The sequence below is a fragment of the Leishmania mexicana genome, chromosome 30 (genome assembly GCF_000234665.1).
Source record: "Leishmania mexicana MHOM/GT/2001/U1103 complete genome, chromosome 30".
In the NCBI taxonomy this organism is placed as follows: domain Eukaryota; phylum Euglenozoa; class Kinetoplastea; order Trypanosomatida; family Trypanosomatidae; genus Leishmania; species Leishmania mexicana.
Window position 1 is genome coordinate 552065 of NC_018334.1, and position 21062 is coordinate 573126.

The following is a 21062-nucleotide window of genomic DNA, read 5'->3' on the forward strand; positions in this document are numbered from 1 at the left end:
AAAAGAAGAGAGGAGAGGAAGAGACCGAGGAACCATTCCCAAAACAAAAACAAAACGCAATATACATATATACATATACAGAAACCTTTATAGATATATCTGTATATAGAGGTAGACATACATATACATGCATGTACATATATGTATATGCATACATGCATGTACGCAGTCGACTTCGAGAAAGCCGCCAGGAAGCGAGTTTGGGGCACAGAGGCAGAGAGCAAGGAAGGCTGAGCAAGACGCAGAGAAACGTACAAGAAAAAAAGCTGTTGGCACAACACGATAAAAAAGCAGCACTGCTACAAAAGTATGGAAGAGCTACATGCGTTTCGGCGGTGCTCCGCAGTACCACAGAGGGAGGAGGACCGGAGAATACACCCTCCAGTGGGGGGGAGGCGGAGACCGACAACGAAAGGGCAAAGCCAAAGACATGAGCTGAGATATAACGATGAGAAAACACTTACAAGCATCAGAAGGAGAGGCGGGACAGGGAGGGCTCCCGCATCTGCAGAGCACAGAGAAAGACCAACCGGCAAGAGACGAGATTTGGGGGCACCGAACTGAAGAAAGAAGATTATCCGAGCACAACAGTCGCGCACACACACACACACACACACACGCAATGAAGACCGCACCTACAAGACACCATAACGAGCGCCCGCATCGGCAGGCAAGAAGCGCAAGCAGACGATATCCGCGACAAAGAATAAGAAGAGATAACCGCACTGCGGACGCGCAGGAAACGAAACAGGAAAAGAAAAGCTGAATACGAGCCTTGAAAAAGACTACTGCCCACCACAACAAGAAAGTCATGGGAGGGAGGGAAGGAGGGGAGGGAGGGAGGGAGGGCAGCAACGGCCAACAGCGAAACGTCAGCCGCAACGAAAATGCGCCACTGCAGCACCAATGCGAAGACTCGATTGCACCTACACGCATCCACTCAAATCGTCTACGAGGACCGCCAGTTTCGCGGGGAGGGGTGCCACTGAGATGAAGCCTGCGGTGAGGCCGACATGGCTGCCCCGTTCGGTGCAGCTTGCACAGATGAAGAGATGGGAGGCGGTGAAGGTGCAAAGAGCGACTGGGCAGGCGCCAGAGCAGGGCTAGGGGCCCACATGAACGGCTGCTGGCCAGTACCCATGCCGACCCCGGCGCCTATACATGGGTTCGGGTAGAGGCCTCTGCTCTCCGGTGCAGCACGCAACCCAGTCGCCGCCTGCAGGACAGCCGTGTTGTTAAAAAACATGAAGACGAGATTCGAAGCCTCATGCTGCTGCTGGGAAAGAGTGGTATTGCCTGCATGACCGAGGGTGACACGGATAGAGGTCCGTTGGCCTCCAGAGGGGGTGCTGCGCTGGATCTGCTGTTGCAGCGGCGACCGCTGCTGCGGCTTGGGATATGGAAGCGACTGCGACGGCGCTGCGTTGTCCTGAATCCACGGCGAAGACAGGTCGCTGACGAGGCTCTGCGGCATCGGCACCGGGTGAGAGAGCGTCTTGAAGGTGTTGATACTGCGCCTGCTGCTCTTGTTCAGCTTTGAGTCCGACTTTCTCTCCATCGATGTTCTCGACAAGGGCTGCGAGACCTGCTGACTCTCCGGCGGCACCAGGGTAAACGGAAACACATTGCGGCCATTCGCTGGGCTGCATGAGTCGCAGCATTTTCTACCGTGCACCGGGGGCGCAGTGCTGATCGAAGTCTTCTTGTCGAAGGTAGCCACAAGGTTGTGGTAGAATTCGCTGTCGGTGTTCTTCGTGTGGCCATGCGCCGGCACATTACCACCCGCTCTACGTGCAGCCGATGAGAAAGGGACTTGCCGTCCTTCAGCTGTTTGCACCGAACCATGAAAAGGCAGATGTGCGTTACTGCCAGACGTCGGAGGCTCCCCGGCCACGGGTATGGCAGACGGCACCTCTGCGAGGCAGGGAGATGCGGGATCACTGCTCGCACCTCGCGGGACGGAGACGGCCTTGATCTTGAGTTCTTTCACTGTGTCGCATGGCAGCGCGATGATGGTGACACCACGTGGCACCTGCGCTGCCAGCTTTGGGGGTAGGCTGGCCACTTCCACCATCACGAGTGCAGGCACAGCGTTGTCCTTTAGCAGCATTTGCTGGCCGTCGGCACTGCTTCTCTTCTTGTACGCGCCGGTTCGCGGGCGAGCACTATCGCCATTACCGTTGCTCTCATCCTGTGTCAGGTGCGTTGTGCCGGTCTGACCACTATTGCCGTCATGCATCGGCGGCTGTGACAACAAAGGGTTCGCCTCACGACCGACTGGATCTCCGCGATTGCTGTGGTTGCCCGTTGCGCTCCGTGAGCCACTGGCCTCCGCAACACCCTCATCTTCCTCCATGCCGCGCAAAGAGTTGCTATCGAGCTCACCAACGGCGGAAAGAGGCACCACCTTCGGCACAAGCGCAGCGGCACCGAGGCTGGCACCGCCACCGCTCATCTGGCTCGGTGTCGCTGCCGCTGCGGTGATTTTCGCGCTGTGGTGAGGAATCAATTTGAAGTCTGTCTTGTGCATCATAATATCCTTCACACTCTCGTTCGCTATCTTGAGGTTGAACACCTCCGTCCAGTCAGGTGCTGGACCGGGGTTCGAGTCTGGGATCGTGTTGCCCGAGGGCGTCGTCGTCGCGTTCGAATCCTTTTCATCCTCATCGCTGCCACCGCCGCTGTTCGAGCGCACAGGCACCTCAGATAACTCCGCGTCGTCACGCGAGCGGGAGTCAGAGAAGTCACCGTTGACCAGCAAAGGTGCAGCTGCCTGTGCTATAGCGGCAGCGCTGCCAATGCTTAGTTCACGGTTGCGGTGGCCTTCATAGCCTTTGCGAGCAGCCGTATTTGAATGTGCCAAAACTGGCACATTGCTGCCACCGGTCACTGCTGCCGCTGCCCCTGCTGCTGGCCTTTCGTTGCCGTGACAGTGGTCCTTGTCAGCCTTGCGACCGGCTCCACAGCCGCTAAAGGAAGAGATTGAGGGTTCATCCATGTCGCCAGACAAGCCAAGGTCCTTGCAGTCGCCAAAGAAGTCGGTCAGTATCGGGCCACTCGCTCGGCCGCAGCTGTCCTTCCGATCATCGATGCTGTTTTGCAGCGCCTGACTGTGGCTGCCGGTGTTGTGGGCACTGCTCTGCGCCGGGTTTGTCGCAGTCGCAGACGTCGTTGTCACGTTGCGTGAGTGACACCCACTCGTCTGCGTGACGGTGCCACCAGTGTTGCCGTGGCCGCTCGTCACATCGTTCTTGCTGCTCGTCAGCCCGCCGCCAGAGAAGGCGCTTGGGTCCGTGTCCAGGTGATTGTTGAACGCATTCTTCAGGGATGTGCCGTTTCCCAGACTTTCCACCTCCTCTGCGGCCGGCACGCTTGGCTCCGTCGCCTTCATCGTCGTCTCGTCGAAGATGTCACACTTTTTTGCCGGCGCTGGCGTGGCCGGTGTGATCGCGGGTGCGCCTGGTTTGCCCTGCAACGCCCTCTGATCCTCTCTATCCATGGCCAGAAATGTGGCGGTGATGCTGCCTGGATGGACCACATCTAGCAACTGTGGGCCGCCGCGTAGGGCTTCCTTGGCGCCTGTACACATCGGCTCCTTGGTGCTGGCATCGCTCACCTGAGCGCCAGTTGCCGCAACAGTATTGGGCATTGCGCTCCCGTTCTCCGTTGCGCTTGTGCTCTGCGAGATGTCGACACCACCCTTGGTAGCGGTGGTGGTGGCCGGGGCGCTGCGCACCGCTGCTCGGTCGGTTGTCGCCCCACTCCTCGTCGATGCCACAGTTGTCTGGGATGGAATCGGCCCCGTCTTCGGCGGCACACACACGATGACAAGCTCACTCTGACCCTCGACAGAGTTCGGAATGGCCGCTGAGGGAATAACAGCCATGTCGGTCCACTGCACAGAGACCCCGCCCACGCGACTCTGCGGCACGCCGCCACACTTTTTGCCTGTGTCGTCGCCGCGCTGCTCCGCCAGGTGGTGGTAGCGAAGCACAGTGGCGGCGGTAGGAGTAACCTTGTACAGGGACGGCTGTGCGAGCGCTTCCGGCGACAGCGGCTTCTCCCACTCGGGGCCGAGTGGGATGACGTCGACCGCCTGCACCGTGTCCATCAACACAGACACACTGAAGCGTACCGTTGTGCCCTGCACAAAGACACGGAAGCCATCCATGGAAATACAGGAGTGATGCACGAAGATGTCGCCCAGCTGTGCTGGCTCGCGCTCAAGCTTGCCAAAATCCTCGAACGGCGCACGATAGTCATGTCTGCCTTCATCGGCGTCGTCTTCGGCTTCCCATGCAGCGGCATCATCCTCAGCAGAGGCTCGCTTACCCGCCGCGTCCACTATGTGGAAGTACCACTGCATCGTGCTGTATACAACGGTGCCGTGAGCCTTCCCAGTCGACTTCGTCGCCGTCGCGGACGAGAGAGTGGGATCAGAAGCCTCAGCGACCTCCGCGTCATTTGTGTCTGTCGTTGCAGCAGGCGCTGCTGCGTCGTTGTCGCTCTCGCGGTGGGCTTCGGCGGCCACCGACTTGTGCGGTAAGCAGATGTCGCCCTTCTTGACGGAGTCCATCGAAGTCAAAAGTAGCGCGGCGCTTGTGTCGTCTGCGTGCGACACGCTCCTGTTCGAGAGCGACTGCAGCTGCTGCTCGCCTTGCTCTGGTTCATCCTCGCTGACGGACTGCAACGTTGCACGCGTGCTGGTCGTGGCGGCAGCCGCAGCTTTCTCCAGCTCGCGCTGCTGCTGTTTCTCGGGCACCGCATCCGCGTGGCGAGTGCAGGCACGCTCGCAGGCGTGGGGGTCGAAGCGCAGCTGGTGCGTGCAAGTCAAGAACCCAAAGCCGCGTAGCGGATTGTAGCGCTTGACGACGCCCTCGTACCATGCACCAACGACGAAGTTTGCGCCATTCTTGGGCTCGGTGTGTGCGTCGCCCGCGGTGTGAGCGGCAGCACCTTTCCCACTGTTCGCATGGCCGTCGTCGTCTACCTGCTGGCGCCGGCTACCGTTGCGGTTGTTGCCGCCAGCGGAGGTGTTATGGTTCCCGGTGGCCGGCGCTGTACCGTGTCCTCGGCCTCCATGCCGATTGCCGGCACGGCTCGTTGGCTTAAGAGGAGGCTGTGACTGCGCAGCCGTCGGCGGTGGTGGCGGAGGGAGGCCAGGCTGACAGTACGGCACAGCACCTGTGAAAAGAGAGTACATGCCCGCCGACAGCATCGGCAGAGTCGCCGCGCCAGAGGGAGACGGTGGAGAAAAGGCGTGGTGCAGCGGATTCATTGCAGGCAGCAAAACTGCCGGGGCAAGCGTGTTTATATGTGCTCCGCTATCCGAACCCTTCCTAGACGCTGGCGGGGGTGGCCGTGAGACAAAGTGGTAGGGGTAAAGGCTCGTCTGCCCCAGTGATCCGGACAACGATGCCGCTGGGTTGTTGCTGCCGTTGCCTCTGGCCCTTGTACTCGCTAAAGACTTGGTCGCTGTATTGCCTCGTATCTGGGCTTCGTCGTAAACGGTGCCGGCGCCAGGGGTGCCGAGCGACGTTGCTGTCGGTACACTATCTGAGTCGATGATGTTGTTGCCCTGGGGCGCTCGTGGCGCCGGCTCAGTAGACGGCGAAGGTGGTGGCAGTGGGTTAAGAACGAATAGCTGCTGCAGTGGAGCATGAGGAGTCGTCTGCCCAGCCTCGTTGCCTCCGTTTCCGCTCATCAGCTGCATCAGGCAGGCACTGATGGCGGGCATCGTCGTAGCACTCCCAGCGGTACACGACTCCTCCAGCCCTCCCAGTGCGTTCGCCCTCGGAGAGCTGGAGGGTATGAAGCTATTTGGTGGGGCAGTGCCCTGTGGCTGGTGCGGCTGCAGCTGCTGCTGGAGGAGCATCTGCAAAAGTTGCGGCTGCAGCATGGCGTGCTCATTCCCATCCGCGATCTCGCCGTTGCCGCCACGGTCACCACCAGTGTTCGCAGTTCCCAGATTGCTGCTGCGATGCTCCCCCTGCCGCAGCGTGCTCACACTTCCCCCGCCACCGCTGTCGGGCCATGCCACTGCCGCTGCCGAGGCGCCGTCACCACACCCCGAAGCCCCGGAAACACACCCCATAAAATCGGAATAGGCTCCGCTGACGCCGTTGGGACCGACGTCAAAGCACGAGGCTGTCACAGACGATAAAGCGGGTGCGCGTGCAACGTTGTGACTCCCGGCACTGCTGGGAGGGTAGCTCATCGTTAACCACGGCAGCAAGCGAGCGTTTCCGTTAGCTTGACAGTCCTCCTGCAAACGCTCTGGCTGTTCGTTGCGCTGGCGGCGGTCTTCGGGGTCATCGACACGGTCCGCTGGCGAGGTATCGACTGCGCCGGCACTGGCACTGTGCGCCTTTTGAAACGACAGCGTTGGCAACATCTGCAGCGGCTGCTGCAGTTGGTTTTTGTTCGTGTTGAAAGAGGTGAGAGATGCTGCGGCGCCAGGGGCGTGTGGAAAGTCCGACCCGCGATCCGCGCTGATAGACGTCTCTGACGAGGACGGGTCATCGAACCGCGTGTACGAAATCTGCGTGCATAGCGGCAGCAGGCTTAAATCATCAAAGTCCTCGCTGCAGTGCGGGTCGAAGTGGGCGGCCGACTCGGCATCGGCCCGGTTTCTGGCAGTGCGGGAGTGCCTGTGACCCCTGTGGTCACTGATACGGGTATTGCCTCCAGCCGAGCTCATTCTCCACCTGGCGAAAACGAAAAGAACGCTCCGCTCGGCAGTTGAACTACGACGAAAAAAAGGCGGGGAGAAGTGAAGATGCTCGCAGAGACGCGCACCAACGCAGACCTTCAAGTCGACTGAGAGAGCTCCGCAGCGTGCGAAGAGGGGCTCGGGGAAGGGAGGGGAGGGGAGGCCAGCGAGAACAGAAAGCGACAGAGCCAGACAACTGCGCAAGAGCTAAAATGTATTGTTGCGGTTGTTGTTTCCTTTTTTTTGGCCTTGTAGGAGATATCCGGAAGAGAAAAACGAAAAGGTCGACGCGGCATAAGACAAAGGAGAGAGCCGGAGATGCAGAGAGCTGGCACAACAGCGTGGAGGGAAGCTGAACAGCTTCACGCTCACGGTCGCTTCGGCGGAAAAAAAGGGGAGGGGGGGGAAGAGGACAGAAAACCGCAGAACAAGGAAGACACGAAGCGACACACGTTCCGGTGAGTGGAAAAGACAAACCAACGAAAAAAAAAATGAGGGGCGGCCTAGCCGGTAACAGAACAAACCACGACGAACAAAGAAAACGAAAACGATGCGATGAACACACGGGGAGAAGGGGGAGGGCGGTGGAGGGACGCCAGATATGGTAGGGCCGGAGCAAGAACACGAGAAGACGCGAAAGAAACGGGAAAAGAGGACGGCAAAAAAAAAATGATTTCACCTCGATGTGGCTACGGTACTCATCTACTTGCCTAAATGAAATAAATAAACGGAATTTTTTTGATGCGTCTGTGTTGCTTTGCTGATCGATGCGCGCGCCTGTCTGCCTGTCCGTGCTTCCGTGTGTGCGTGTGGGTGGGTGTGTTTTCTATCTTTGTTTTTGAGTCGCTGCAGCCAGCGACTACGTGGCTTTAAGGCGAAAGAGGGAAGAAGAAGAAAAAAAAAGCACAGTACCACACAAAAGTCAAAGCAGTGCGACCGCAAAATCGGAACGGATGCGTCTACAAGACGACGGCAAACCACGAAAAATAAAAAGGAGGAAGGGAGGGAGGGGGGTTGGAGACACGCACACGCGCACAAAATAGAGAGAGAAAGGATCAGCTGTACGGGAAGATGTGGCGACAGCCAGAGCAACACAACGAGCACGACTCTAACGGGAGGGGTAATAAAATGATAAAGGCGTAGCAAAGCCAAAATGAGCCTGGCGAAAATAAACTGCACGGCTACACAGTCATGGAGAAGAGGAGAGGCGAGAAGTCGCCGGTGTCGCTCCACGGGGGAGAAGGGGTGGGTAAACACCAACGAGCACAGACGCAAAGCCGAAGGAAAAAAATGAGAGAGGAAGACAACGCGACAAAGAAGAGAGGCGTTTGGCAGGGAGAGCGACGCCTCCACACAAACAGAAACAGAGAGTGGCGTGCGCGCAGGGTCGTTTTGGTTTCCTTCAAGATCCACAGCCGGGTTGATCAGGAATGTGAAGGGAGAGGAGGGCCTCGCTTTCTTTTGCGGTGGAGAGCGCGGATCGCCCTTCGTTTCGCCCCTCGGCTACGAAAAGAGAGAGATATGTACGAAGAGCGTTATGCGAAACGGCAACACGCGCACCGTCTCTCACACGCCCCCAAAAGCACACACACAGAGAGAACGTTAAACGCGGGAGACGAGTCCGCGCATGTGAGCCCCGTACACGGACAAAATCGTACGAAGAGGCGTAAAACGAGTGCCACCAAGCAAGTTCACGGAGGGGGAGGCAAGCGGCGGAAGAGAAGAGAAGGGAGGGAAGGGGGAGAGAGAGGGAAAGCGAAGAGTACTAGACCGGCGATGCGCACGAACCGATAGGTAAAGAGGTGGTGGTGGTGTGAGGAGAGGAGGACTGTAGAAGTGTGAAGCAAACAAAGGACCTGGAAAGCAGCAATTAACTACGGAGCAAGACGCGGTGGGGGAGGGAGGGAAAAAAATAAAAGATGGAAAACCGAAAACAGCAACTCGTCCGCAATGCTGAGTGTGTACGAGAGAGTCTGTTGAAGGGGAACAAACAAAACACACAAAAGGGGAGAAAGACTCTCGTGCCGATCGGCCTCTTCGCCTTTTTCCCACCGAAGCAAGTAGCTCGGTCTTTTTCACTTCTTCGCTGCTCTCGTCATGAATGTGTGCGCGTAGTCGTGCACAGACCTTGGTGCGTCAGAGTCGGCAATGCACGGAGGGGAGAAAGAGTCACGAAGCCAACGCGTGCACGGATGTTCACACTCTTCTCGAGATAAACGTACAACGCAAAAACGAAAAAGAAAAAAAAGCCAAAAGACACCGTACAGCAACTCGCTGAACAGCTTACCGATCCTCGACGCTGCTGAGCGAGGCTGGTACACACAGGCCGGGGAGAGGGACTCGAGTAAATACGCAAGAGAAATGAGTTCTCTATTCTTGGCAGGAGGGACGGAAGGAAGGCAGGGAGGGAGGGAGGGAAATAAAACGGAGGTAACACAAACAAAGAAAAAAGGTGCCGTTGAGAATACGAGAATAGTGCGATGACTAATCGACAGAGAGAGGGGAAGGAAGGGGAGGGGGAGGGGGAAGAGGGGGACAGATATACAGAGAGGTGAGGGAACACACGTCTACACGAGAGGGCCAGCACGTGCGCGGTTCAACGACAAGGCAAAGGGGGGGAAGAACAACAGAAAAGGTTTTGAGTGTGACGTAGCACTGCGCACAAGAAAAAAAATCGTAGGGCTGAATACCAACGAGAAGAGCACCGCAGAAAACCGCCGTGCTGACCGTGAAAAAAATATATAGATATATATAGAGAGAGATAAATATGGTTATAGACTGAGCGGGTGGGTGTTCTTCTGCAAATAGAGCCTCCGCAGCCGCGCACAACGAGCACAGGAACAAAAGGGGGGAGGGGGTCGGGTGTACCTTCTCGCTGACCTTGCGGCGATGCTTCTGCGCCGATGTGTGGTGTTGGTGATGTTTGGATAGTCCGACTCGAGGAACGAGGTAAGCAAAATCGCCTGTTTTTTTGTTTGTTCGTCAGAATACGTGGACACTCGAGAACTTTTCGCCCCGCAGAAAAAGAGGCCAGGCAAGATGAGAAGGACGGGGGAGTGTTAGAAGGGGGAAGCCCAGCCGATAGCAGTCGCGAGAGAAGTCGTCGTGGGGCGGCGTGGTGCAACAAATGGGGTCTGCAGATGCGTCTTTGTTTTGTGGCGGCTGTGCGCGTGCGTGGGTGTGCGTACGTCGAGAACGGCAGAACGCGCGACCGGGAGGATACAAGAGAGGTTGGGAAGAGAGGGCAAAGGGGAGGGGCGCATGAAGCGTGCCACAGATAACCAGAGCAACACGGAGTCGGTGCCACCCATACACCAAGCATGAAGGGACACGTTCTGTGCCAGTGCGGCAAGCAACTCTGCAGAATGCGGGTATCATCAGGACACGATATCGCAGAGCGATTGTCTAAACTGCCCCCGCACGCACACTCGCATACTAAAGCGGTGCGGGGAGCTGCTATTCGAAGCTGGACAACGCGGACCCACAGAGAGAGACGCACGTGCGGTTGCCCCCTCACATGGGTGCCCAAGCCACCAACGAGCTGCGTTTCTATCCACGCACGAAAAGAAAATTATATATATATATCGTTTTCTCACAAGTGCGCTGTCGTTATGTGCCAGGTGTCGCCACCTTTTCCCCACTGTTACTTCTCGTGCCGCACATCGTACGACAGTCAAGAATCGCTTCAAAGAATGGAGGGCGTACATTGCCATCTCCTGAGTCGCAGCGGCAGGAATCTTCAGGGGACTGTGAGGAGGGGAGCACAAGCACAACGCATCTCTTGACATCTATAGTGCCCAACAATGTTTTTTTCTTCCAACATGCCCATTTCACCACGGGCACGTCAGCAGACATACGTGCACAGCCACACCCCGCCTACCCCTGTCGCACCATGGCTGCACCCGCGTCGTCCAGCACCAGCCGTCCGGCCGTCGAAGCGGGCCATGCGTCTCACGGGCTCCTCCGGTCCTTCCGCGTCCCTCTTCCTCGCATACCCGCTGCGCCATCGCCGCAGCACCGACTCAGCTGGACTGCGCGCCTCCATCCACGCCGCCCACGTCCACGGTCCTGCTCCAGGGCGGCGGCTCTGGTGGGAGTGGGGTTACCACGGTGCTAGCTGGATAGCAGGCGGCATACAATCTTCATTTTGTCGCTGCCAGTTACCCGCTGCTGCAGGAATACACTGTGCGGACCGGCGCCCGCATATTGAACGACGCAAGGACGGCCTCCCGTCCTCTCGCCAGCTCAACATCGTCGTTCTTGGGTGCCGGAGAGCGGCCGCCAAGCACCTCTTGTCCCAGCGCGTCGCATCGTGTGGAGCTGTTTCAGGGGATACGTGCCTGGCGTCCGAGACCGGCGATCAGGTCCCCAATCCGTGCAGCTGGCGTCGGCACCTCTGGCATAGCTGGCTTTGCAAACTTGTCAGCTTCGCCGTTGTGCACCAAGTTGCCATGGGCCACCGAGAACCTGCAATGAGAAGCGCACGCGGCCGCTGCGTATGGCGCAGGTGCGTCCGTGCAGGGCTCCCAAAAAGGTCGATGCGTGAATGCCGGCGTGGGAGCTGTGGAAGCACTGCGACAACACCGCCATCCGGCGGTGTGCACCTCCCTACATCAAAGGCGCCGGGTAGCCTCCTCGCTCGCTTGCGGGGAAAATGCAGCCTGGTCCACCACCGCAGCGAGATAGAGTCGAGGCGCAGGAGATCGGCCCCTCGAAGTGGGCGTCCGCCGGGTGCGTGTTTTGGGGTACCCACCATGACTACAGCTGCCTTGGCGTGAAGGTGCGCCGAAACCTTGGTGCGGTTGCTGACCAGCACCACCCGACCGCGCGGTGGCACCGTGGAGCAACGCTGACTGCAGCCGTATCATGTAGAAAGACCGAAGGAGGTCCCTTGACGGGTCACACTCGTGCGCGCAGCCACCACTCTCAGCCTGGGGAGCTTCATGAAAAGAAAAGGCGATCAACAGACATGCGAGCATGAAGCGTGTCAGTGGCAACAGCCGCAGCGTCCGTTGACACCCTCAACCCTTGTTTCTCCCCATCTCCATCCCCCACCCAAAAAAAAAAACGCGAGACTCAAGCAGGTGGTGAGGGCACTAAGCCTTACCCCGCCGGCCAGGACACAGTGAGCAGGCTGCTTCTCCTCATCAATCCTACGCAGGCGCTTAAAAAAAAGATGCGAAGAGGTACAAACAGCAGAGAGTAAGTGAGAGTGATGAAGCATTACCACTAAAAACGAAATCAAAGATGTCGTCAAGCATGCCACGCTTACGAGGAGGCACATACACGCATCGCAGGCAAGCGTCGCGCTTTACCCTCCGTCGTGCTTACGCAGTGTTAGATATTGCTGCGGTTCGCTTCACTCGCTCTCGGTCTCTCTCGATCCTTTCCTTTTTTTCGATGATGATGATGATCTTGGCTGTGTCTTGCTTCCTTCATGGATCCTTCTCGGTGTCTGGCCACTCCTCGGGCTCTGCCACTCTGTCGTACCGTGTAGAGCGGGAAAAAAAACGGGGAGCCATATGAGCGCGGCGGCTAAGCAATTTGGAAAACGTCATCCGGCAGAAAAAAAAAACGAAAAGATATGATGACGGTTGTTGGAGAGGAGAGCGGCAGGCAGGCGCACAGTCTCACACACACGCACACACATACAGACATACAGACACAGAAACACAAGCCGCCTTCACTCGCCCACTCAAAGCAGAAAAAAAAAACAGAAAAGACAGGAGAAACGCATGTAGGCTCGCAGTGGCGGGGGTACGACGGCCACGCGAGGGCACACAATTCGAGGGAAAGAGAGGAACGAATGAGAAGGAACGCGCAGCCACGAGAGATGACGTCGACCAAAACGGAGTGAGGAGTGGTGGTGGTGTGGTGGTGGGAAGGGGGGGTTATGGGGTGGGGGGGGGGAGAAGCTCAGCAAGCAAAACGAGGACGAGAGAAGTCACGGATGTGTCGCGTACAAGAAAGTAAAATGAGTCAGCATACGTCACTAGAGAACAGAAAAGGTACAAAGCAAGGCAAAAAAAGAAAGAAAAAGGGCACACGCAGAGACAGAGAGAGCGCGAGCGAGCGCCGTGAGAAGACGCGCAGCAAGAGAGCATAACACGGAGAACAAGCCAAGATAAAACATGAAACCAGCTGGAGGGGGGGGGAAGATTTATTTTAAGGAAGACGAAGAAATAAATAAACGAAATAATAAAAGAGCATCGAAGCAGATGTCGCCCGCAGGAGAGTGAAAAACAAAATCGTGAGGGACGGAGCATAAAGACGAAGACGGGGAGAGTCTTTTCCCTTCCCTGTGGGTGTGGCTCTTCCGCTTGCCGACTTCGCGCGCGCGGAACACAGGAAAGAGGAAGAGGGCCCGGACAACCATGTGCCTCGGTGATGGCGAATCAAGGAGCAGCCAACATAGAGATGACGACTGCAACAGCCAGAGGACGGCGGGGAAGGAACGGGATGGAAAACCGCACACGCTCGCCAACCAAAATGAGTGATACAAGACAAAGTCCATCAAAGCTACACGAGGAGCGCGAAAGGAAAACAACAAAAAAATGGATAAAACAGAGAACCACGCAGAAAGAAGTGACGATCATCTACAGCCGCGTGCATGAGTAGAAAGAGGATATCATCGCGCCAGTGCCAGCGCGGCGAGCAGCGGTTGCACAGGAGACGAGGGCGTCAAACTACCAAACAGGCAAAACGAAAAAGACGCGAGAGGATCACGAGAAGACATCATCACGCAGTCAAGCAATGCTCTGAAAGAATTCCTCACCACAGGAAGAGAGAGCAGAGAGCAGAGAGCAACGGGCAAATGAAAGACCAACAAATGAAAAAAAAGTAGACCTGCCGCTCACTCGGTGTACATGAGCACCAACAAGAGCAAGCAGAAGGGCAACCGTTATTAAAAGAAGTGCAGAAGTTGCAAAGACATGAGAGACGATGGGGCGGAGGGAGGTTGCTGTGCTCATGGGATATGTTCTCTGTGCTCGTTCGAGAGCCGACAAGAAATCGTAACGCGCAGGAAGGATGAGAGCCCGTGCTCCCCTCCCCCCTCCCCATCCCCCAAGAGAAAAAAAGCACGAAAAGGCAGACCACTAGCAAGCGAAGAAACCAGCACCAGTGATACACCGCGTAGCCATCACAGCAGGTGAGTGGGCACCTGTTCCCATCCGTGCGCCTGTCGGCACTGTCGTAAACTGTCTAAGGGACGTGGAACGAAAACAAAAGGCAGAAAAAAAAGCGCACACCAAAAAAATCGGCGGAGAGAAAATAATAAAAATAATAAAGCAGAATGCTGAGCGTGGATATATAAATATATACATACATATAGATAGATATGGGAAGGAAGAACAGCGAGAAGTCGCAAACAAAAAAAAAACACACAGCGGTGTTTTCGTTAGGTAAATTTCTATATATATATATATATATACATATACACATAGATACACATATACATATATTTATGTGCATGTATGTATATGTATATGTGTGTGGGAGGAGGGGGATGGAAACGCGTGTGGATAGGCGACAGAGAGAGCGTGGCCAGCAGCTGAGCAGAAGCGCGCCGACAGAAGAGAACCCGAGAAGGCGCACCTCGCACCTCCCCCGCCCCCTCCCCCAAGCATGATGAGGGGAGACAAGGGAGGCCCATGGCAAGGAGCCGCGCATACGTCCATCCTGCCTGTTCCTGTTTGCTTCGCTTTTTCGCTCTTGCGGAGTTTGGCTGGGCTCCGTCCCGAGGAGAGAAGCAGGCGAGGTACACACCATACTGCGCAGAGAGACACGGAGAGAGCGGTCGGTCAAAAAAAGAAGGCACTCCCGAGATGTGTGTCCGCGGCCAGCTAGCATTTGGACCACTACGTCATGTGCGTGAATCACAGCTTGCTGTCGCCATCAGTGCAGCCAATAGTACCCACGTCATAATCCGCGTTGAATCGCACACCCAGTCGGTCAAAACCCGCTACCAGGGCTTGAGTTGTACAAGGAAAGAGAGGGGAAGAAAGGGTTGAGGGGCGTTTCATAAACTTGCTGCCACCGGAGTCAACCACGTTCATGATGTTCATACAGAGAACAGCACATACACGCCCTACCACGACGCCAGCGTGGGCGCAGAGACCAGGCATGTAGAGGGACAGTGAGAGAGCCAGGTCACAAGGGCCAAAGAACCGCTGAAAGAGGAGCCCAAGGCAGAAAATAATAGGAAAGAGAGGAGAAAAGAAAAAAAAACAGATAAAAGGCATCGTGATGAGCCTCCATGTAGAAGAAGAAGCGGCCGCGACCACCAGCACAATAGACTCCATCTTTTTTTTTCGTGTTGCTGTGTGGCTGCGCGTCTATGCCATGGACTTTGCTCTCCTGTCCATCAGCTCACCAACCGATAGGCGTACGCGCACATTTTGGACTGTTACGATACGATCACAACACCGAAAGAAAAACTCTTTTCCAGCACGCATGCGCGCATTCTGTTCCAAGAGACCCGGCGCGGCACTGATGTCCTGCCAGGCTCATGACAGCAGCGGTGAGGGAGAAAGGGTGTGTGTGTGTGTGTCCACCGACAGCAGTGCAACGATAAATGCATATAAATACGTATAGAGAGAGCGAGAAACCAAGGTAACAGTGTACCAAAAAAAAATGGAAAAGGTAACAACAGCAACAACGGCAAAGAAAACAGCAGTAAGAGAGCATCGATAGCCACGCAAGATACAAGTTTTTGGAGAATCGACAAACAACAGGGCGTCACACACATATATATATATATATACGAGTGAGACAAGCACGGATAGGAGGGTTGAGGGAGCACAAAGCAGCACGATGAAGTCCTTGAGCCCTTCGCAAGTTCCCATAAACCGACACGCACCACGAAAAAAAAGAGTCAAGAGGAACGACAAGTACCCAAAGAAACAACAACCAACAGCAACAAAATAATAATAAAAACAGATCGAAAACACACAGATAAAGAGTATATATATATATATACATACATATATATAGATATATAGATATATAGATATATAGATAGATACCTATATATATATGCATTTGTATATGGATATAGATACTGTATATATATATAGTAAGCAAAGGGGAACCGGAAACAGGGGGTGGGGGGCACGATAGAAAGCGTGACAAGGCACTGCGTCTTCGTGGAGGCACAGAACAGTAAAGCAAAGGCCAATAGTGATAATAATAATAAGAGAGAAGAAGCACGCGAAAGGGTTTAAATACGGCAGCAGAAAAAGAAAAAAGAAAAACATGATACCATTTGGATCTGAGAGAAGTGCAGGCTGACGGAGGAGGAGGGGGGAGGGGGGGAGATCGGACGGAAAAGCCCCCAACCGAACGAAAAACAAAAAAAGGAGGGGGGAGGGGGGACGGCAAAGAAAAAGAAAGTACATGTCACAGCCACAGCCACAAAAAGGAAAAGAAAAGTGTAGGCGCATCGGCAAAGATGGCGCTACAACAGCGAGGGGGAGCCACATAGACAGGTGCGCAGGCCTGACCGAGAGGTGCCATGAGGCGCTCCTCTTTCATGAAGAACTACGACCTGGGTATGTATGAAAATGATTTTCAGCAAGAGGAAGGATTGTTGGGCATGGCGCGTGTGGTGTGTGTGTGAGAGAGAGGATGTGGAGGAGCCGAAGCAACGAAGATCGTGAGACGAAAAAAAAATAGAAAAAAGGGGGCCCTCGGAGTCTGAAGGAGCGCGAAAAAAAAACGAAGAAACATATCTGGCCGTGAACCCCCGCAACAAAACAACAACAAAAGAAAAAAACGAAAGAGACCGAGTGACAGGTGAAGGCCTTCGCACGCAAGCAGAAAAGGATAGAGAGGAGAGGCGGACAACCACGGGAGAAGAAGCGCTGAATACCAATGAGAAAGAAAAAAATCGGAGAGAAAGCGAGGCACAAGTAGAAAAGGAAAAATAAACCGAACGCCACTACCTCAGACACAAGAACGCCACAGAGGGAGGCGGGGACAGAGACACAGAGTCGGAAGCTGCGGGACCGAGTCAGCATACTCTTCGCATACGTTTCTTCTGCTCGAATCTTGCGAGTCCCTCTCGGCCGTGAGTTGTGCACGTGGTACGCATGGCTGCTCCCAGGTACAGCAAGAGCTCAAAGTGCGCCCTTGTGAGCCTGTCTTCCTCTGTGTCCCGCTGTTGAGACCTTGGACGGTGAAGATGCTGAGTGGAGTGAGGGAGCTTACCCAGCCGTTGTGGAGGGAAGTGCAATACATTTCGGGCATACCCTCGTATGTGCCGAAGTCTCCAAGATCCAGCGACGATATAAGTAAGACAGAGAGAAGGACACCAATCTCGACTCGCGTTCGATGAAGAGAGATAAGGGGGGCAGTATACGTGATAAGCTACAAGAAAACAATATATATATATATATTAATAATAGTACAAGAATGACTGCTCTTGTGTTCGAGGAGGTGGTGGTGAATAACATACCGGACTTCACCGTAGGGAAGCGAAGCGGGACACGGCAAGCAACAAACAGCAAGCGAAGCGCGCGGATGTGCAGACATACCTCGGGGACCAACGGACACGCGGACATACGTCGCGGTAACCCCCGTACGTCTCTCTCTTCAGGCGCTCACCACCATATCTTTCGCTTTTCGGTCATGCCACTCGAACGATCCAGCCTCTGCCTTGCTTTAATTACGTATTTGTGGCGTTTGCCCCTTAAACCCCACACCCGTGGATGCTGCTTGCTGATATCACGTGTATGTGTGGGTGTGGGTGTATGTGTGTGCGGCCATGATGTCAACTGAAAAAAAGAAAGCATGCGCACACACGAAAACACCGTCCACATGAATGCCAAAAGAAGCACGACATCGATATATATATATATATAATCAGGTCGAAGAACAAAAGAGACATCGGCACAGACACCGATACTCCCAGACAACATATGTGTATACATACATCTCATATGCGCCTCCGTCTGGGAGACGGAGAGGGGGGAGGCAGACGGGGAGGGCGTACGAGCCCCTCTTCTGACGCACCGAATGCAAAAGGATGGGCAACAAAAAGGAAGACGAGCAGGGCAGCATCGAGAACGCTCAGGCCACGCACAACGACACACGAGAGAACAACCAAGATGATTCCACACCGTATTTTTATATATTTCTTTTTTCGGGGGGAGAGGGATAGGGGATTGTGGAGGAGGAGGAGAGAGATGTACAGAGAAAGAGAGGCATATCATCTAGGCAGGCGAAGATCCCGAAACAGCAACGATCTCATCTCTCCCTTTTCGTCTCAGACAGCTCTAGTGAAGGCGGCGTAGGACAATAAACGGGTGCGGAGAGAGTTAACAGAAATAAAAACAACAGAGGGAGCAGGAAGAAATCGGAAAGCGCTTCAACCAACAGTAAAGATGGACGCGGGAGGTCAAACAACAACAAGGAAAGGATGGGAGTCGCCGTGGCAATCTCGGAAAGAATCCGGACAAGGAAGAGGGGAGAGAATCAAGCAAGTGTTGTGTATATATTTATATATATATATATATATATATATATTTTTCGTACCTTGGGTAGGTACCCTAACGCTTCTAACATGGAGGAGGAGGGCAGAAGAAGAAAAACGAGCGAAAACAGAAGGACATGCAAGAGAGAGAAAGACACGCACACACACAAGCATGGGTAAAATGAAAAAAAAAAAAACGATAAAACGATAAAACGATAGACAAGGTGATATGCAAGAAAAGACAAGGAATGTATCCCTTTTCGAGGCTTTTCTTTGCTTTTTCCTATGTCCTCCCTCTCCCGCTCTCTTCCTTCCAGCCGTGGGGACGTTTGTAGCGAGCGAGCGCAGTCCACATCACCGTTGCCGTCTTTTCCATCCGAGAGAGAGAGGGGGGAGAAAAGGCAGAGGGTCGGAAAAAAAAAAACACGCACACACACAAACACAGAGAGAGGCTTGGCTCACAACAAGGCGTATTCTCAGAAAAAAGGGGGTGCGGGCGAGTGGCAGAGAACACAGATGATGAATGAAGGGAGACGTGAAAAAGCAATGCGTTGATGCCTTTTGTGTTTTGTAAATCTCTCTCTCCCTTTCATGAGCCTGAGAACCGAGTGTTACACTGCAAAAAAAAAAAGTGAGGGGGAGAAAAAAAGCAATACCGTTCACTATGCGTTTGCGGGGAGGGGGCACACTCGATGAGCTGGTAAGCCGTCCTCGCACACCATTCCGTATGAGACACAGCACAAAATACACACACACATACATACATATATGTATATATATGTGTGTGTACGTGTGTGCATAAGAAAATTTGTTGAAGCAAAAAAAAAAACGAAACTGAGGGCGAAACATGCAGCGTGACTTTTTTTCCGTTCTGATAGATGTGCACATACCGATCCACCACTGCTGGTGCTTTGCGGCGGTTTCCTTTTGCTTCGTGTTTTATTTTATTTTCCGTGTTTTCAACCCATACGTTTCCTGTGTGGAGGAGGGAGCCGCGAGGTGCCAGAAAAGCGCGGAGTGCGTGGGTGAAGAGAGGAGAGAGGGGTGGGGCATGAAGAGCGAAACAAACAACGAAAAAAAAAACGCTCCAGCGCCGCCGGCTCCCTTTCCTGTCTCGCTTACGGGCGCCGCTGTGCCTCTCCGTGCGCACGAGCTGCGTCTTTCGCTGCAGAAGCCCGCACATGGCGCAGAGAAGAATACCAGAAAGAACAACAGTGTGCATCGCACTCCATGAGGAGAGACAGAGCAGGACATCATCGATCCGGTGAAGTGGAAAAAAAAGAAGTAACAAAAGAAAAGAAAGAAAATGACAGCGCATGCATCACATCGCGCACACAAACGTTTGTGTTGTCCTCTCGCATTGAAGTCGTTTCTTCGGCATGTGGCACTGGATACAACTGCTCTGGCCTTTTTTCTTGTTGCTGTTGTTCTGCTTCGTGTGTGCCCGTGCCTGATATCGTGCTGCTGTGCACCGCCTTTGAAATAATAATAATAGTAATAAACAGACCAAAATACATCAAAAATAATAATAAAAGGGATTAGACATGTTGGAGGTGCATGTGCTCACAGCAGCAGTGGGCCTGGAGAGGGGGAGAGGGAGAGGGAGAGGGAGAGACACACAATGTGGCCAGCACGCAGAGCGTTCCCGGAGAGCGAGAGCGACAAGAGGAGAGCGTGCATGCGGAAGGAGGAAGAGAAGATGGCAAAAACGATAAAGAGAGACGCGAAAGAACGAAGGAAAAGGAAAAAAAAACGGGCATCCAAAATCACCATGATATAACAGGGCACCGCAACACAAGAAGAAACGTCTGCTGAATGCATCTCTCTCTCTTCCGCTCTGCCCTTTTTTGCCGTCTTTTCTCTCTCCCTCCCCCCTGTATGGCTTGCGGTTGCCTCTTCTCACGTTTTCTGTCCGTTGTGGAGGGAGGGAGGGAGGGAGGGAGGGAGGGACACGTGTGTCTGTGTGTCTGTGCAAGGAAGATCAAAAACGGAAAAAAAAAGTTGAGTGAGAGATGAACGGAGAAAAAAAAAAGAAAAGAAAAACGAACCCAAACAAAAAGCCAAAAAACGCATGCGAAAGAGATGCGCAGCAATACAGACGCACGTGCAGCAGTAATACACGCAGCGAGAGCGAGAGCGAGCGAGGCACATGAGGACACTGTGAGTGGGAAGGAGTGCGACAGAGGGAAAGGGAGGGGGTCGTTTTTTTTTGGCCTGTAGAGATGACGAATGCAGCATAAGCCGCCGTCTCTCTGGGAGCCCGACCCACTTCTTGTTGTGTGTGTGTGTGTGTGTTTCATATATCCCCCGCGACGATGACGGACAATAAAAAGAGAGAGAAGAGAGCCCGCCGCTTTCCACGGCTCTCGCGCATCCCCACTCGCCTCCGCTTACCTGCCTGTCTCTCTCCCTCTTGCCGTGTCTGCGCGTGCGTGTAGCCGACGCAGAGAAGAACGGGAAAAAACACGAAAACACGAAAACACAAAAACGCTACTGGATCATTTCGAAAGGGGGAAAACGAAGAACAAAAAACGGAAGGCAATGCGCAGTCATACCGTAAAAAATTCAATGCGCATACACGCCCACACATACGCACACACGCGCGCGTCGAGTATCCGACTTGAGCAGACGATGCAAGGTGGTTGTCACAAGAGAGCCACATTCGCGGAGGTATGCTGCACCTCCGCATGAGAAAACGGCCATAAGGTCGAGGAGAAGAGCTGTCGCCTGATAGCGCGTGAGTAATATAAGAAACGCAAGCGAGTGCGAGCGTGAAGGGGCACAGCATTCCACACGAAGCACATACTGTCGAATTCTTCTCCCGCTGCGCAACGCATGTTTCGCGAGGATGAGGCTCACATGCGCACATCGAACACT

General features: G+C 54.3%; 1 protein-coding gene across 1 annotated transcript; it reads right to left on the bottom strand.

The window, feature by feature from the left end:
• Positions 1–949: 949 nt before the first annotated feature.
• On the bottom strand, positions 950–6700 carry LMXM_30_1330 (hypothetical protein, unknown function; the record flags this gene model as incomplete). Its single annotated transcript, XM_003877602.1, has 1 exon — positions 950–6700. The coding sequence occupies one exon, from the start codon at positions 6698–6700 to the stop codon at positions 950–952; it is 5751 nt and encodes a 1916-aa protein (XP_003877651.1).
• Between the last annotated feature and the right edge of the window lie 14362 nt (positions 6701–21062).